Here is a 19,290-nt window from a genome sequence, read left to right as displayed (position 1 = left end):
ACAGCGATGCTCTAACTGAAATGAAATGTCGTGTGACTAGAGCCTTCCGTTGGGTAGACCGGTCGCCTGGTGCAAGTCTTTTTAGTTGACGCCACTTTGGCGACTTGGCGGTCGATGGGGAGGAGTTGATGATAACAACACACCACGCACTCCCTGAGCGGAGAAAATTCCCGGCCCAGACGGGAATCGAACCCGAGGCCTCTGAGCATAGCATTCCGTCGCGCTGACCACTTAGCTATCGATGCGAACGAGGCTCTAACTCACTGATCTACACCTTTTCAGTAATCTACAAGATGATCGTGGGTGAGCACCGTAGAAATCTGGAAGATAAAAGCCGGCACAAAGGCATACAGGGAAACAATATTCTCACAGTCCAGTCGTGAATAAAAAGATATGGAGATTTAGTACATGATACAATAAAATTTACACTATATCTGCAAAAACCACAGAAGGCGAATGGAAACAAGTGAAGTGCCAGAACATTAAAGTAACAATAGGGTCATTGCATTTCTACACCTACATCTACTTCTACATGGCTACTCTGCAAATCACACTTAAGTGCCTGACAGAGGCTTCATCGAACCACCTTCACAATAATTCTCTATTATTCCACTCTCGAACAGAGCGCGAAAAAAAGAGAATACCTGTATCTTTCCGTGCGAGCCCTGATTTCTCTTATTTTATTTTGATGATCGTTTCTCCCTATGTAGGTCAACAAAATATTTTCGCATTCGGAGGAGGAAGTTCGTGATTGAAATTTTGTGAGAAGATACCGAAGCAACGAAGAACGCCTTTATTTTGTTGACGTCCACCCCAAATCCTGTTCACGTCAGTGACTCTCTCTCTCCCCTATTTCTCGATTATACAAAACGTGTTGCCTTTCTTTGAACTTTCTCGATGTACTTCATTAATCCGATATGGTAAGGATCCCACAACGCGCAACAGTACTAAAAAAAGAACAAAAAAAACGGGCAGGTGTAGTTTAAGCAGTCACTCTAGTAGATCTGCAGCATCTTCTAAGTGTTCTGCCAATAAAATGCAATCTTTGGTTCGCCTTTCCCAAAACATTTTCTACGTGTTCTTTCCAATTTAAGTTGTTCGTAATTATAATTCGTAGGTATTCAGTTGAATTTACGACTGTTAGATTTGATTAATTTATCAGGTAGCCGACGTTTAATGGATTTCTTTTAGCACTCAAGTGGATGACCTAATACTTTCCATTATTTAGGGTGAACTGTCAATTTTCGCACCATACAGATATCTTATCTAAATCGTTTTGGAATTTGTTTTGATCTTCTGATGTCTTTACTAGATGATAAACGACAGCGTCATCTGTAAACAACGTAAGACGGCTACTCAGATTGTCTTCTAAATCGTTTATATAGCAGAGGGCCTTTAATACTACCTTGGGGAACGCCAGAAATCATTTCTGTTTTGCTCGATGACTTCCCGTCAGTTACTACGACCTAGGACCTCCCTGACAGAAAACCACGAATCTAGTCGCATAACTGAGACGATATTCCAAAAGCACGCAATTTGATTACAAGCTGCTTGTGAGGTACGGTGTTTTAAAAGCCTTCTGGAAATCTAGAAATACGGAATCAATTGGAAGTCCTTTATCGATAGAACTTAACACTTCGTGCGAGTAAAGAGGCGGTTGTGTTTCACAAGAACGATGTTTTCTAAATCCGGGTTGACAGTGTGTCACGCCGCTGGGTACCCGTGTGGTCTGAGGCGTCTTGCCACGGTTCGTGCGGCTCCCCCAGTCGGAGGTTCGAGTCCTCCCTCAGGCATGGGTGTGTGTGTTGTTCTTAGCATAAGTTAGTCTAATTTAGTTTAAGTACTGTGTAAGACTAGGGACCGATGACCTTAGCTGTTTGATCCCGTAGGAATTCACACATAGTGTGTCAATAGACAGGCCACGCGCGGTACCCGTGTGGTCTGAGGCGTCTTCTCACGGTCCGCTCGGCTCCCCCCGTCGGAGGTTCGAGTCCTCCCACGGGCATGGGTGTGTGTGTGTTGTCCTTAGTGTAAGTTAGTTTAAGTTAGATTAAGTAGTGCGTATGCTTGGGGGCCGATGACCTCAGCAGTTTGGTCCCGTAAGACCTTACCACAAAGTTCCAAATTTTTTGTCAATAGACCGTTTTCTTCGAGGTGATTCATAATGTTCAAACACAATATACGAGTATGTTCCAGAATACTGCCGCATATTGATGTTAATGATATGGGCCTGAAAATTAGTGGATTGCTCCAGTTGCCTATCGTGAATAATGATGTGACCTGCGCAACTTTAAGTATGGAGCTATTGCATCAGCATACTCTGAAAGGACCCTAACTTGGCAGCTGTTCTTGATTCGAATTCTGGGGTGTCTACTTCGTTTTCTTTGGTGAAGGAATTTCGGAAGGCTGTATTTAGTAACTCTGTTTTAGCAGCAATGTCATCGATATTGTTTCTATTCCTATCGCGCACTTAGCCAGGCCTCCCTGCCCGACCATCACGGATTTCGAAGAAAGGTTATGTGAATATTCGCACATTCCCCACTGAACGTTGGTAAAGTTTAACGTTAGTCGAAGTAATGCCGGCAGACATACATACGATTGTTTGACTCCCTGCACGACCTTGAGCAGAGCTAGGGTGAATTTTTGGCGACTTCGAACTGTTATATCTCGGGCAATGTTTTGTTGAAAGGAATGAAATTTGGCCATCTTGTACAAATATATACGTTTGTAACGCCGGAAATGCATATACTCCTATTTCCATCTATTGTACTATTATTTTTTTTCCTTGTTTTGTTACCTCAAGATATGACATTTCTGTCTCTTTATATATTGTAATTGTTTTACTGTTTGTATATATGTATTTATGCATTTATGTCGATGTATAATTGATTTGTTGTGTAAAGATTATTTGTATTTTTACGCTGGGTCTTGCCTAGGGAAAACTGCTATCGAACGATTACATCGATAGGTCGTGTGAAGAATCAAAGTGTGTAGGATCTTTGGTAGTGTTAACTCTGCCGCCTGGAGCGCGGGCAGAACAGGGAGAGTCTGGCTGGAGTAGCGAGTGGAGCAGGTGTGTTGTGTGACGCTCCCGCGAGTTGCCGCGCTTTCGGGGTTTGGCAGCATGTAATTGCGCTCGACTCGCGATGATAGTTTCTGACATGGTGTCGCGGACGGGAAGCATTAGCTGGCGCACATCAAGAGCCCGTTTCGCCTGGTGACCGTGTCGAGAAGAAGGCGCGCCAACATCCAGCTTCTGCAACAGCGACGGCCGACAATGAGTGACTGTCGCCACATCCTCGATCGACGGCTTCAAACCTTCAATCAACCAACAAGGAAGACTAAAAGCACGTAAAGTTTCAGAACTGTATGGCAGACCTCAGCTTTTCAAATTGTTCCATTTGCCTCGCAAAATTACAGCAACTTAGCATGAACCTTTGTTGCTCATTGTCCCAATTGCATTGCCAAGCAGGGTCCCTTCCTTTTCCGAAATGAACCCGAGTGTCGTTGAAATTTAAACGCCAGCATAATTCCATTTCACTGCTTTAATTTCAAAGTTCAGCTGGCTACAATATTTAGATTGCACAAGCACAAATTAAGAGTGCGAGTTTTGTTACCGTATTTTAGTTACCTGTGACTGCAGCTCAGCTTGGTACGTACTAAATTTTACTATTGTTAATAGTTCAGAATCATTTAATTCAAGTTCAAAGTAAAATCTCTTGTTTCTAAATTGCGTAGAGTCAAGTTGCTTTTGAAATGATTGTTGAGGTAGTCCAAGACTAACCGTATTTTACTGGATTTCGATGTGCTTCAGAAAGAAAGCTCACTATTAACTTCAGTCACTAAATTAACTTTCGATTTTCCGGTTTTATTAATTCTTTTGCTAAATTAAGTCAGAGTGTAGCGAAATTTATTACTTCTGACAAACTTTCAGTTTTCACACTACACGTGTCAACCTTCAGTTGCCACGCTTCTAGTGTTAATTATATGTGTAATAACCTTTCTTTTTCAGTTACTATAGTAATTGTCCTTAAGACTGGCGACCGTGATTTCCCCCAAATCTCAAATATCTAATTATCGCTAGTTAATTGTTAACGTAACGGCCGCACATTTACTTTCTTTATTAACTTTATCTCTTTTCAAAATTAATTTCCACCAGTTTCATTTGCATTTTTCCTTTCATTTAGATGTAACCCTTTCCTCCCTCTTTACCGATAGATTAACTTCGGTGACGATTGCTTTTCCCAAATTTCCATTAGGTACACGCGGTTTAATTTTTCACTGTCTTTAAGGTCGATAAGTGAGGGGGGAGGTTACACGTGGCGACCTGGTGACAGGACAATCTTCAAATTTGAGGTTGTTCTGGACACGAATTTTGCATTGTGCAAATCTCGTAACAAAGTACTGGTTACGAAATGGTCGATACGTCAGCGAGAATATTCGTGTGAGGAATCCTAATTAGAGTTGAGATTTGGCAGTTATATTGAAAATTATTAAAATGAGTGAAGGCAACAATTGCCAAAATTTGGTAGACTTGGATACGGAACAATCGGTCGAACAGTGGGAAACGCGCACCGCGGTACCCATTGTTCAGGGGCAGGCGGCTAGCATGAAAGACGCGACCGGCGAAACGCAACAAAGAGCAGAAATGGAATTCCAAACTTTAGAAAATGTTTCGGAATCAGAAGTGAAAATCAAATCTGAATCCCTTGATGACGAATACGGGGGGACAATTAAAGAGGAAGCCGCTACGGAAGTAAAACCGGTAGTTTCCGGGAATTTAACTGATTTATTGAACGTTTTGATTAACGAAATCAAGAGTCAATCGGTCAAGCAAGAAGCTCAGTCTGAAAAATTTGAACGGATGCTAGACAATCAGAACAAAGCTATTAACGTTGTTAACAACAATGTTGGAGTTGTTAACACAAAAGTTGATAAAATCAAAGAAGATATTGTTGTAATTAATAGCGAAATCGGTAATCTTAAACAGGAAATGATAGGCGTTCAGGCGGAAATTGCGAGCATAAATACTCGTTTTTATTCCGAAATTAGCAGAATCGAGAAAAGTGTAGGAGAATCAGTTGCTCCGATCATCGAGAATAAGGTGACGGAACAAATTCAATTAGTGAAAAAAGAGGATCAAAAGAAGGTGGAAACTTTAAAGGCTTTAGTATCCGAAGTAGACACCAAAGTGACGAAGCAGGCTAATACCTGCGAAGAGAAAAAGAGGGAAGTGGAAACGCTTGCGACAACCACTTGCCAAGTGATTACGAGGGTGTCGGAATTAGAAAGGAAACTTGACGAAAAACAGAGCTATGTGCCAATCTGTGCACATAGTTCGGAGTTGTTGACGAAAGAGGAGCGGTTCGACCCCTTGAAAAAAGGCGGTATACACCCGACGGATTTCATTAAAAATTGTGAAAGAGTTTTACCCAGATCATGGACTGATGAGAGAAAAATTAATGCGATTATTGATGTGTTGGCTGGTGATGCCAAGCGTTGGGGCTTAAACCTCAACATTACGAACCTGACTTTTGACGAATTTAAAAATTTGTTTCTGGCTGAATACTGGTCAGAGCAAAAACAGCAAAGTGTCTGGCGCGAATTTGTCGTATCGAGGCCTTTCGATACGAATTCGCGCGGTTCGATGAAGGAGTTTTGTGAGGGCTGGATCCGCAAGTTGGAATATTTGCGTGATCGCCGCACGGAATCCGAAATAGTCTGGGAACTCTACATGAAGCTTCCAGATGATACAAAACGCTACGTTGGAAGCAATTACAGGACAATCAATGATTTCCTGGAAAGAGTTGAGGACGAGGACAATTGGCGCAATAATCGCGACAGTGGTAGAGGCCGTGGTAACAACAACGGGTACCACAGCAACCACAACAACGATAACCATGGGAATAATGCATACCGCAACCATGGCAGCAATAACAATAATGGTTCGGACCGTAATAACAAACGATACAATGCAAATAATAACAGGAATGACGGAAACCAGTATCATACTAACGTGATACGGGCTTCACAGAATAGTAATAACGCCAGAGGGTGTGATCAGCCGCCCCAGCAGCATCCGAGGAGCGTATCTGCTGGGACGAGACAGGGAAACCATTAGCCGCGCCGGTGAGGGGCCGACCGGGCGTGGAGAAATTTTGGCGGCCCAATAACAGTAGAAAACTCAGGTGTCGTCGTTATGAAAATTCCGTATGGAAAAATCAACGGCGGGAGAATGTGCCAGTGTTAAGAGAAAGGAGTGCGCCCACAAGTAGTAGATCAGCTGTATACACGGCAGTAGAAGGTACATTCACTGTCAGTGAGAACAATTTAAGTAGTGTTCCGGAAATCGATTATAAAGGGGCAGCTGTAATACCCACAGCGGAACTGGAGATTGAGTTTAAGAATGATTCGCAATTGTTGAGAGAAGATCAGATGTCGGATAAAACGTCCGTCATCGAGCGAGGGGATGCAGAGAGGGATGAGGTCTGGTTAAGGCAGTTCGGTCGCTTATACGACGAACTAAGAGATTATAGGGGCCTGTACGGGAGAAGTATTTATGGAGAGCGCGGGCAGAATTTGCCGCGTCTCGTCCCACAGGAAGATAGTATTTGTAAAGTGTTGGAAAGTTCTGGCCCTAACCGGCAGACTTTACCAGAAATAGTTGATGTTAATGGGGAGCACGAGCAAGATTCGTCGTGTTTCGTCCCGCAGGAGTTGAATGTTGAAGTAGTAACGGAAAGTTCTGGCCCTAACCGGCAGACTTTACCGAAAGTTGTAATGGTAGAAGTAGCCGACCCATCCGACGCGAACATCCAGTTTAAACATTGCGAGAGTATTAAGGAGAAAGATTACGAAAATTTTAGTGATAGCCGGACACGATTGGTAGAAAAGCACGTAGATTACAGCGTGTACGGGGTTAGAGCTGACGTTATACGGTCAGACGGTAGCAGTGTGGGTTGCGCAGATCCTGAGGAAGTAATTGCAGATACTACTGGGCACATTTCTCCAGGTAGATTGGCAGATGAGATTAATCTGACCAAAGTGGAATCAACGAAGGTGACAATTAGTGAATTGATAGCAAAGCTACACTCACTAGTTGACGAGTTACAGGAAAAGGTTTCGGTATTGGAGGCGACGCTACAGACTAAGCCTCAGGACAAACGTGTTGAAATAAAAACTGTATGTGAACAGAGGCTGAAAAAGCCGCCAGATAAACCGGATTTAGGATCAAAGCCGGATGGTTTTTTCTGGAATGACCTGGATATAGACGAGGATTTACTGTGGGAAAATAAAGAAACAGTCGAGGACAAGTGTAGACAGATAGTAGTGTCTGTTAATATGCACGACCTACAACTAAACGTGTTGATTGACACCGGTGCAGAATTGAGTGCTGTATCTGGGAAAATATTTGAGTTACTGAAAGACAGACCTGGCATCGTAGTTATGCCAGTAACAGGAGTGAAAATTATCGGTGCTACTGGGAAGGCCAGTAAACCGGTCACAAAACAGATTTTTGTCAACTTCGAGATATGTGGGGCACGATTTGAACAAGAGTTTGTCGTCGTGCCAGACTTAACTACGGAAGTAATTATCGGGTTAGATTGGCTGTTAAAGTACCGTGCAGTGATTAACTGCGAAAGCAAAACGTTGGCATGTACGTCCCAAGATAAAACAATAGTAGTTAGTTTTGACGAGGCAGGAGACGGTGTGCATAGGCAATACCAGCCTATACACATTGTTAACTGGCCGAATGGTATTGACGTAGGTATGAATTTGAACTACTGTAATGTGAGGAATCTCGGCATTGACAATAGTGTAGAAAGTGAATTGGAAAGTATTGTAGACGGTGTGTCAAACGTAACACACGAACAAAGACGAGGCCTGTATGAAGTAATAATGAGGAATAAGAGTGTGTTTTCAGACAAACCGGGTCTTGTGGAAGGATATAAATGCAAGTTGCATGTAATTCCGCACGAACCATTCTTCGTGAGACCGTATGCTATACCGCTGTCCAAAAAGGAAGCAGTGCAACGGGAGATAGATAAGATGATCGAATGGGGAGTGATTGAAAGAAGTACAAGTCCATACAATAACGGTTTGGTCATTGTAGCAAAACGGGATGGTAGTGTGCGTATTGTGATTGACGCACGCACGTTGAATAGGGTCGTTCAACGTGAAACAGACAGACCAGAGAGTATGGAGGAGATTTTGCAACGTTTTCATGACGTTAAGTTCATGACTAGCCTCGATCTGACAGCTGGTTACTGGCAAATAGAACTCGAAGAAGAATCTAGGCCATACACCGCCTTCTTGTTTGCGGGCAGGTGTTATCAGTATAGAGTACTGCCGTTTGGACTTAATATATCTGTGTCCGTATTCATCAGGGCCCTAGATAAAGTGCTAGGACCGGCTTTGAGTTCAAGATTAACTGTATATGTTGACGACCTATTGTTGGCCAATGCCACTTGGCATGACCGTTGTGACCTGTTAGATGAAGTTTTTAGAGCATTGCGCCGTGGCGGAATGACTCTAAAGCTAAAGAAATGCGAATTTGTGAAGCAGGAACTGAAATTTTTAGGGCATGTAATTACCACTGCTGGTATTACGAAACACCCAGAGAAACTAGAGGCAATAAAGAATTGTCCTCCACCCAAGTCTAGGAAACAGTTAAAAAGTTTTCTAGGGCTCACAGGATTTTACCGTAAATTTGTAAAAGGACAAGTGTTTAATGATGAAAATTTGAATAACCTCTTACGCAAAAATGTTCCGTTTGTGTGGACTGACGGGTGTCAGACCGCTTTCGAGAGATTAAAAGACGAGTTGTTAAGATCTAACATACTATTTCATCCTGATTTATCGCTACCCTTCCATCTGGGAACGGATTCGTCGAATTACGGGGTGGGGGTAGAACTGTTCCAAGAAGTTGGTAAAGGAGAGGATAAGGAACACCGGACGATAGCGTTCGCGAGTCGAACTTTATCAAAAAGTGAGCGAAACTACACGATTTCTGAAAAAGAGTGTATCGCTATCGTGTGGGGATTCAAGAAGTTCAAGGGTTACCTATGGGACCGTAAGGTGATTATTCATACGGACCATAAGGCGCTCACTTATCTGAAGGATTGTAAACTACTTCACGAAAGACTGACTAGGTGGTCGCTGTATTTACAGCAATTTAACTATGACATCTGTTACGTAAAAGGGACCGACAATTGCGTAGCGGATGCGCTGTCGCGGTTGCCCGAGTCTAATCAAGGTCTATTGAAAGATGAGGCAGATGGAGTGGTCAAATTGTACTATTTTAAAGAAGTTGAGGGACGTAAATTAATAATGAACATTTGTAAGAATCTACGTCGTCATCAGAACGAGGATGGTTGTTTAAATATGGTGAAAACCCGATATGATGAAAAGAGTCCAGAAGGAGAGAAATTAAGGAAGTATTACAAGATATACGATCATATCTTGTACATACGTAAGGGTGAAGATAGTAATATTTGGCGGGTATGCTGGCCCAGCAAATACGTCACGGAAATAATAGACTACTACCATTTGGCGTATGGTCACTGTGGACCAAAGAAATGTACGGAAAAGCTGAGTGAAGTAGTGCATTTCAACAACATGTTAAAACGAGTTACTGACAGAGTGAAAACTTGCGATTTATGTCAGAAGGTGAAGGTTACCAACTGTACGAGTCGTGGTCCTATGCAAAGTATAAGGCCTAACGACACCTTTGAGTTACTGTGCGTGGACTTGTACGGACCTTTGCCCAAGTCATCAGGAAACTTTGCTTACATTTTAGTAGTGCTAGAAGCTTTTTCCAAGTTCATCAAACTATACCCGATTAGGAAAGCTACAGCCAAAGCAGTCTATAGCAAGCTTGTGAACGATTATTTTGTTCATATTGGTAAGCCCAAGGCGATTCTATCAGACAATGGGGCACAATTTACTTCTAAGTTGTGGAATGAAGGCTTGGAAAGTAATGGGGTCGAGGTGATCCATATTTCAGCTTATTGTCCGGCTGGGAATCCCGCTGAGAGGTATATGCGCGAGCTAGGCCGACTGTGCCGTACCTATTGCCATCACAACCATAGGGCATGGGGCAAATATGTAGCAGTATTTGAGAGAATTATGAACACCTTGAGACATGAATCGACGGGATTTTCTCCAGAGGAAATCCTGTTGGATGACAGAAGTAAAAGTTTAGTGGAAGAGATAATCAAATTCCCTCCACGGATTGACATTAGTATTGGTGTGAAAAAAGATCGTTTGCGAGAAGTAATGAAGCTTAAAGCCGATGCTCGCATACGTCGTCATGACGCTAAAGCGCGTTTTGCTAAGTTTGCGATCGGAGACTTAGTACTTGTAAAAGCTCATGAGAAATCGAGCGAGATAGACAATGAAATCTCTAAATTTAAGTTTGTTTATAATGGACCATATAAAGTCATTGGTATATCTCACACAAATGCTTATTGCTTAGAGTATCCAAGCTCTGGAAAGCTATTAGGTATACGAAATATAGTAGATTTGAAATTGTACCAACCTAGGATCGATTAATACCACACAATGGGTAATTTGTACAATATGTAAATATAGAGTGTAAGATTTAAGGTTTGCTAGGTTGCCATGCTTTTGACTGACCAAGAGGACATTAAAGAAGTTGTAATTAATAAGTAATTAATTTTGACTAAATGATTTAAGAGAGAGTGATTATTTATCAAGTGAGAAATCCAAGCTGCTAATTTAAGTTTTCAGCTGAGTCACAGTAGATTAAGCAATGTAAATATGATTTTGTAACTAGCTGTAAGATTTCATGAATATGTGTTTTACTAGTCATTGCCGATGTACTTAGACGCTGTTTTAAGTTTCAGGCTAGTACATGCGTGTGATGATGGACAGTGTTGAGTTATCCACTGTGATAGTATTAAGGGACTCCTTGAGATTACTCGGGAGTGAGTTTTTCCTAAAGAATTCAGTGAAACGGACGTTCTGGAAACGCCGTCACAAGGGCGAGTGAGATCAAGCGTGCCGCACACGCGGGCGCAACAATACTGGCGAGGCGAGCCGCTGTCGGCTCTTGTGCCGCTGTTGGCTCTTGTGCCGCTGTCGGCATTCTTTGTACTTGCGAGTACGAAAGGCGGAATAGTTTTTCTTCCCGGACAGCTGATGTGAAAGAATTCTGCTGTCAATATTTATGTTTTTTTCGATCTACTGAATATTATTTTCTTGTTTAGCGTTAAGTGGAATCTCATGACGAGATATTAATTATGAAAAGGTTATGTAAAAATGTGTATTCTATGTAATTAATTATTAATTTGCGTATTTTGATCTAACTGTTTTTATGACCATGTACTCTGATTAATTTTGCAAATAGTATTCCATTTCTCATAGTGTTACGAATTTTAATGATTTTGGAATAGCTAAACCATTTTCTATATCTTCTATGAATTTTAATATGTTGTCAACCTGTTTTATTTTGTGCAAGATGACAGAGTGGAATAAGATTAGGAGTGTCCCCACTCAATTATTATGGTCTAAAAATTGATTTATGATTAATTAGACGAATGCTAAATTTTGTTGATGTTTTGAGCATATGCATTTCCGCTGTTTCTTTTTTGGGACATTTTCTGAGTCTGTTTACGTTACACGAACATCCTCAGACAATGTGGGGCACGTGTAACGCCGGAAATGCATATACTCCTATTTCCATCTATTGTACTATTATTTTTTTTCCTTGTTTTGTTACCTCAAGATATGACATTTCTGTCTCTTTATATATTGTAATTGTTTTACTGTTTGTATATATGTATTTATGCATTTATGTCGATGTATAATTGATTTGTTGTGTAAAGATTATTTGTATTTTTACGCTGGGTCTTGCCTAGGGAAAACTGCTATCGAACGATTACATCGATAGGTCGTGTGAAGAATCAAAGTGTGTAGGATCTTTGGTAGTGTTAACTCTGCCGCCTGGAGCGCGGGCAGAACAGGGAGAGTCTGGCTGGAGTAGCGAGTGGAGCAGGTGTGTTGTGTGACGCTCCCGCGAGTTGCCGCGCTTTCGGGGTTTGGCAGCATGTAATTGCGCTCGACTCGCGATGATAGTTTCTGACATGGTGTCGCGGACGGGAAGCATTAGCTGGCGCACATCAAGAGCCCGTTTCGCCTGGTGACCGTGTCGAGAAGAAGGCGCGCCAACATCCAGCTTCTGCAACAGCGACGGCCGACAATGAGTGACTGTCGCCACATCCTCGATCGACGGCTTCAAACCTTCAATCAACCAACAAGGAAGACTAAAAGCACGTAAAGTTTCAGAACTGTATGGCAGACCTCAGCTTTTCAAATTGTTCCATTTGCCTCGCAAAATTACAGCAACTTAGCATGAACCTTTGTTGCTCATTGTCCCAATTGCATTGCCAAGCAGGGTCCCTTCCTTTTCCGAAATGAACCCGAGTGTCGTTGAAATTTAAACGCCAGCATAATTCCATTTCACTGCTTTAATTTCAAAGTTCAGCTGGCTACAATATTTAGATTGCACAAGCACAAATTAAGAGTGCGAGTTTTGTTACCGTATTTTAGTTACCTGTGACTGCAGCTCAGCTTGGTACGTACTAAATTTTACTATTGTTAATAGTTCAGAATCATTTAATTCAAGTTCAAAGTAAAATCTCTTGTTTCTAAATTGCGTAGAGTCAAGTTGCTTTTGAAATGATTGTTGAGGTAGTCCAAGACTAACCGTATTTTACTGGATTTCGATGTGCTTCAGAAAGAAAGCTCACTATTAACTTCAGTCACTAAATTAACTTTCGATTTTCCGGTTTTATTAATTCTTTTGCTAAATTAAGTCAGAGTGTAGCGAAATTTATTACTTCTGACAAACTTTCAGTTTTCACACTACACGTGTCAACCTTCAGTTGCCACGCTTCTAGTGTTAATTATATGTGTAATAACCTTTCTTTTTCAGTTACTATAGTAATTGTCCTTAGGACTGGCGACCGTGATTTCCCCCAAATCTCAAATATCTAATTATCGCTAGTTAATTGTTAACGTAACGGCCGCACATTTACTTTCTTTATTAACTTTATCTCTTTTCAAAATTAATTTCCACCAGTTTCATTTGCATTTTTCCTTTCATTTAGATGTAACCCTTTCCTCCCTCTTTACCGATAGATTAACTTCGGTGACGATTGCTTTTCCCAAATTTCCATTAGGTACACGCGGTTTAATTTTTCACTGTCTTTAAGGTCGATAAGTGAGGGGGGAGGTTACACGTTCTCCTAAGAATAAAGATGAAAAGAATTTTACGAGTCATATTCAGCCAAAAAAAATTTAGACAAAGTCGCCCTAAAAAATGGCCGCCCGAAAAAATTCAAAGTTTAGCTTATTATAATGCAGGGACTATAGGTATCACGAACGTGAAGCTTGGCATGTAGTAACTTAACAACACAAAGGTCTCAAATATAAAGTTTAATTTATGTAACCATTTTCCAATATGGAATAAACTAACTGCAGAGTTGAAGATGTTGTAAAAATGTAAAAAATACGGTATTTTCGACCAGATTTTGCAAAAAAAAAAAACTGTGTTCTATAAAACTTTTCAAACTGGATTCATTAGAAAGAGCACGATCTTAACCGCCTGGAAAGTGTATTTGACTATCCAAAGCGCTTTAACAATGCTAGATAATTTGAATGAAATTTCAGCAATAATAATTTAAGCTTCGGATTCTCGAATCTCGGAAAGAAAACGCACGCTGGACATGAACTTAACACATAATAGCTCGGTAGCACAAGATTGTGGAATACAAAGTTTCGTTCACCTACTATTTTCCAATGATTTCCATATTCGTCGAAAAGATGACGATTTATGTGAAAAGGTAAAAACTTGGACACTTCTTTCACAAATACGGTTTTCTATTGAAACGTCAAAACCAGTCTCATCTAAAATAACGTGTTTTAAGCTGCCCTACGACATAGGGTCACATTTTCAAAATGGGCTAACAATGTTGCATAAACTGCTTCGACGAACGTCAAACTTGAGCAGTATTTATCGGGGATATGTGCGAATATTCACATAAAATCACCCCGAAATCTGTGATGAAATTACAGTGAAATCCAGACCGTAAACTGCTTACAGGCGTTGATAACTATCAACGGGGGAAAATGTGTGCCCTGACCGGGCTCGAGCCCGGGATCACCTGCTTAGATGGCAGAAGCTCTATCCGCCTTTTTTTTTTTAGGTTGATCTCATTTTGTTCGTTAATGTTCGTTGTATATGTTCAGGGCGGACGTCACATGACGTTTGTTCAAGTGCGTCATTGGTCCATTAACTTAGGTTTTTTTTTTTTATTTTTTAATTACAGTGGGCAGCTTACCCTCTGACCGAACATGTTGAGCTACCATGCCGGATTTTTGCGTGTCATCCTTGCGCAAGGTCCATGCTAATCTTCTACGTATCGTTCCAATTTTAGTATATGTACTGCCGAAGCGAGTACTAAGCCATCGAGGACACAGAAGATAGGGCGACTGCAGGGTCTTATCTCTGGCACGCTCCCCGTGAGACCCACATTTCCAACTTGCTGTCCACGCACTACATTTGCAGTGCCCCTGCCCACTATACTCATTACTAGCGGCAGTCAATCTACTGGTTCCCGTAAGAGTTTGAGGAATGTGAGTAAATCCGCACTGAAGAAGATCATTGGTCGATAAGCTTTATCTATATGAAAATTGTATCTGTTCTTTCGGACACGTCTCGAAGATGAAATCCAGACCATTAGGTGATTGGTAGATTGACTGCCGCGAGTACTGGGTATAGTGGGCAGGGCCACTACAAATGTGGTGTGTAGACAGTAAGTTGTAAATGTGGGTCGCACGTCTTCCATGTAAGCAGGAGATCCCGGGTTCGAGTACTGGTGGGAGCATGTCCGAAAGAACAGATCCATCTTCATATAGAAATCTGTGATGGTCGAGAAAGAAAATGTCTCGACATCAGGCGATTTGAAAGAGAATGATCCAGTAACCACAGTACTTTGGTGGAGATGCACCACTTTCTATAGTAACTGAGGCGTTACGCCACTACGCATAAAGTAAAATACAGTCTTTCAAAGTGGCTTGATGAAAGTGTTGGCCTAAACTTGAAATATGGAAATGTCGTGTGGCTAGGGCCTCCCGTCGGGTAGACAGTTCGCCTAGTGCAGGTCTTTCGATTTGACGCCACTTCGGCGACCTGCGCGTCGATGGGGATGAAATGATGATGATTAGATTGAAAGGCCACGTAGCACAAACTGTTTCAGAGTATCGATGTGGATCGTGACTTACAGGGTATGGTGGTCTGCTGCGGCGTGGGCCTTCCGTAGACGAACTCGTAGGCGGTCTTGGTGCCCAGCAGCAGGTAGGGCGTCGTGTTGTCGGCGTAGCAGGAGGAGCGCGCCGCCGCGGCGCCGCGGGCCAGCAGCCACAGACACAGCGCGACCACTGCCGGCGCCGCCGACGTCCTCGTCATCGCAGCCATCTCGTTCGCCTCGCCGCGCTCGCTGCCTCTCTGCTTTATAGCCGGCCGCCCAGCCGCTATCTGCCGATAATGGTGGGCTCTCTGTGCCCGTTACCTGCAACCAGCGGGGACACTCTCAGACAAGTCCACCGTCCGTGCCGGTCGAAATGACAAAACTACTCCACAAGGAATAGTAAATATTTTAGGAGGTGGTAGTACAGGTTAATTCGAAAAAAAACACAAATAATATTCCAAGAAACATGTGTCCAATATTTACTACTTACAGAGATCCGGATGTTATGTAGTGTGAATCACCTACAACCTGCACTGCAAATATTGTGGAAATGCAAAGTGCTATTAATGTGCGGTTTTCACAAAATCGATTGGTAGTCAGAGGCCGCGCGGGATTAGCCGAGCGGTCTACGGCGCTGCAGTCATGGACTGTGCGGCTAGAGGTTCGAGTCCTCCCTCTGGTATGGGTGTGTGTGCTTGTCCTTTGGACAATTTAGGTTAAGTAGAGTGTAAGCTTAGGTACTGATGACCTTAGCAGTTAAGTCCCATAAGATTTCACACACATTTGAACATTTTTGATAGTCAGGGGTTCGTATTGTTAGCCCTTCAACATTTTAATAATACTTAGAAAGTGCATTTTGTCCAAATATAGACTTCTTAAACGGAAAAATGCCTGTTGACAATAACAAACTAAAAGTAGGGTAAATTAGAACGCCAGTGGTGTTTCTTGCAGAACTCTAGTGCGAGTCGTTTACGAACTATCGTACTTTGAAAAGTGCCCACACTGACGCTTGTACAGGGTGTCCGAAAAGTCTTTCCCTGATTACATAAATTGATAACTCAGGCTGGAAGTAAGATACAAATATGAAACTGGTGTCTAATTGTTTACAAACTATCAAAGTTTTTTCACACATCAGTAAACTTCCACATGAGCACCCTTGGTAGCACGTAGCACATCTAGGCGGTATTCAATTTCCGCCCACACAGCCACCATCACTGGTGGGATCGATTCAACGACTGTGGTTATCCGTTGCCGCAGGGTTTCAAGATCTGGTACATGTGTTCGGTAGACCTCGTCCTTGACATAAGCCCATAAAAAGAAATCTAATGGGGTTATGTCAGGAGGCCAAACCGTTGGCTCATCCATCGCCCATGAAAGATCATATCGAGATAGGCATGGACGTCCAAACCCCAATGAGGCGGTGCACCGTCTTGCTGAAACAAGACATCGGGGTGACACTGAAGCAGCTGAGGAACAACATACAGTTGCAACATGTCCAGATACACTGCAGATGTTATGGTAGTCTTAGCGAAGAAGAATGGCCCGATAATTCGATCGTGCAATAGCGCGCACCAAACATGCACCTTAGGACTGCCTCTGCTGCAATCCATGACCTCGCCAGGGGGTTGTGAACCCCAAATGCGCACATTATGGCGATTCACTACTCCACTGACAAAAAAGGTCGCTTCGTCAGAAAAGGCAATTCGTCTGAGATAACCATCATCGTCCTCAATACGTGCTAGCATTTCGATCGCAAAGTCATATCGACGTGTACTGTCATTGGGCAACAATGGAAGTGGACATTTACTGATGTGTGAAAAAAACTTTGATAGTTTGTAAACAATTAGACACCAGTTTCATATTTGTATCTTACTTGTAGCCTGAGTTATCAATTTGTGTAATCAGGGAAAGACTTTTCGGACACCCTGTACGATAACACACAGTAAAAAAACAACACAAGTGCACACACTAGGTATGTGGATTCTGATCAGTAACGAAACAACTAACCATCACAGGTTGTATTCAAAATGACCACCGACAGCGGCAGTACACGCTTCCTGTCTGGTATGGGAAGACTGCTGCACACGTGCTACCATTCCAGCCGAGATAGCCGAGCGCGCTGCAGTAATTCGTCGTTGCATATCATGCCCTCGTAGACAGCGACCTTCAACTTTCCCAACAGATAAAAGGCTACAGGTGTCGCATCTGGGGAGCGGGCCGGCCGAGGTACAGGTCCTCTTCGTCCAGTTCAACTACCTGGAAACAATTCGTGAAGACATTCCGTAGTACCGAGCGAGGTGGCGCAGTGGTTAGACACTGGACTCGCATTCGGGAGGACGACGGTTCAATCCCGCGTCCGGCCATCCTGATATAGGTTTTCCGTGATTTTCCTAAATCGCTCCAGGCAAATGGTGGGATGGTTCCTTTCAAAGGGCACGGCCGACTTCCTTCCCTAATCCGATGAGACCGATGACCTCGCTGTCTGGTCTCCTTCCCCAAAACAACCCAACCCATGCCGTAGTACTTAGTGCACTATAGGCAAGACAGCCATCATGTTGGTACCATAGGTTCCTCCTAGCCTGCAGAGGAACAGCTGCGATACTTGTGCGCATTCAGTGTTCCGGCTATGAAAAACGGGCCTATGAGCTGATGGGTCACTACCCCACACTCCTTGGACTCTGACGTTCCACCTGACGAAGCCGAGGGGGATTGTCAACTGACCTATAGTGATTATTTCGGCGGTTTACCTAGCCGTGCTTGGTAAATGTGGTTTCAAGACTAAACAAGTTTCATGATACATCTGGAGTATCTTGTCTCAATGCCCATGTACAGAAGTTAACACGATTCTCATGATCGTTTCCATACAACCCGTGATGGAGAGACATGTGATAGGGATGGAACCTACGTCCATGGAAACTTCCTCATTCGACTGCACGGGACCTAATATGTAGATCAACTGCAACAGCAGCAAGAACATTAAATTCTGCCTGTTCTGTCCTCACTTGTTTCCTTCTGTTACGCTGTCTAGGTGTTACACTACGATTTCCACCACCTAGCTGGTTGAAAAGGCTGATAAATAATTGCCGAGGTGAAACTTCCTGGCAGATTAAAACTGTGTGCCGGACCGAGACTTGAACTCGGTACCTTTGGCTTTCGCGGGCAAATGCTCTACCATCTGAGCTACCCAAGCGCGACTCACGCCCCGTCCATTACTTCCACCAGAACCTCGTCTCCTACCTTCCAATCTTGGTAGAGCACTTCCCCGCGAAAGGCAAAGGTCCCGAGCTCGAGTCTCGGTCCGCACGCAGTTATAATCTGCCAGGAAGTTTCATATCAGCGCACACTCCGCTGCAGAGTGAAAATCTCATTCTAATTGCCGAGATGGTTGACGCCTATTGGTGTATCCTGCCGCATACACCGTATAAGAACGAAATGCATTCTTTCTACTCTCTCCATCACCATCAACATGTCAGCTTTTCCTGCGATGGTAAATCCCATCATCCACTTATATAGCAACTTCTACTTGGAATTTCACACACTGACTGACTAGCTAGTCGCAGTACACTCAAGGAATACATAAGCACACTGCAAGCAAACGTAACAATATCGTAGCTAGCAGCTACGCAGGCTGACTGGAGAAAACAATTGTCGGGATGGAAACTTTTTAAAATGTCATAGCCGCGCGGAGTGGCCTCGCCGTTTGAGGCGCCATATCACGGATTGCGCGGCCCCTCCCGCCGGAGGTTGGAGTCCTCCCTTGGGCATGGGTATATGTATCGTTCTTAGCATAAGTTAGTTTAAGTAGCGTGTAAGTCTAGGGACCTATGACCTCAGCAGTTTGGTCCCTTAGGAATTCACACACACACACACACACACACACACACACACACACACACACACACAAATGCGATAGCTCGTGAACGACTTGCACTAGAAACCTGCAACAAGCACCACTGACATTCTAATTTAGCCTAAATTTGGTTTGTTAATGTCAATAGGCATTGTTCCATTTAAA

The 19,290-nt window shown here is 43.0% G+C and overlaps 1 protein-coding gene and 1 non-coding gene across 3 annotated transcripts in view; both read right to left on the bottom strand.

Annotated features, from left to right (window-relative positions):
- The window catches only part of LOC126457953 (multiple inositol polyphosphate phosphatase 1), a 311,376-nt gene that overhangs the window by 145,413 nt on the left and 146,673 nt on the right, over positions 1 to 19,290 (bottom strand). For both annotated transcript variants that reach the window (XM_050094684.1, XM_050094685.1), the window contains exon 2: positions 15,310 to 15,596. In XM_050094684.1, coding sequence (XP_049950641.1) covers positions 15,310 to 15,502 — 193 coding nt within the window. In that variant the 5' untranslated portion in view covers positions 15,503 to 15,596. The remainder of the gene's footprint in view (positions 1 to 15,309; positions 15,597 to 19,290) is intronic.
- LOC126458755 (U6 spliceosomal RNA) lies at positions 14,376 to 14,486 on the bottom strand. Its single transcript, XR_007585723.1, has one exon. It is a non-coding gene; the product is annotated as a U6 spliceosomal RNA (small nuclear RNA).

Source organism: Schistocerca serialis, chromosome 2 (genome assembly GCF_023864345.2).
Source record: "Schistocerca serialis cubense isolate TAMUIC-IGC-003099 chromosome 2, iqSchSeri2.2, whole genome shotgun sequence".
NCBI classification, from domain to species: Eukaryota; Metazoa; Arthropoda; class Insecta; order Orthoptera; family Acrididae; genus Schistocerca; species Schistocerca serialis.
The sequence above is the reverse complement of the archived record's forward strand: the minus strand, read 5'-3'. Positions and strand labels throughout refer to the sequence as shown.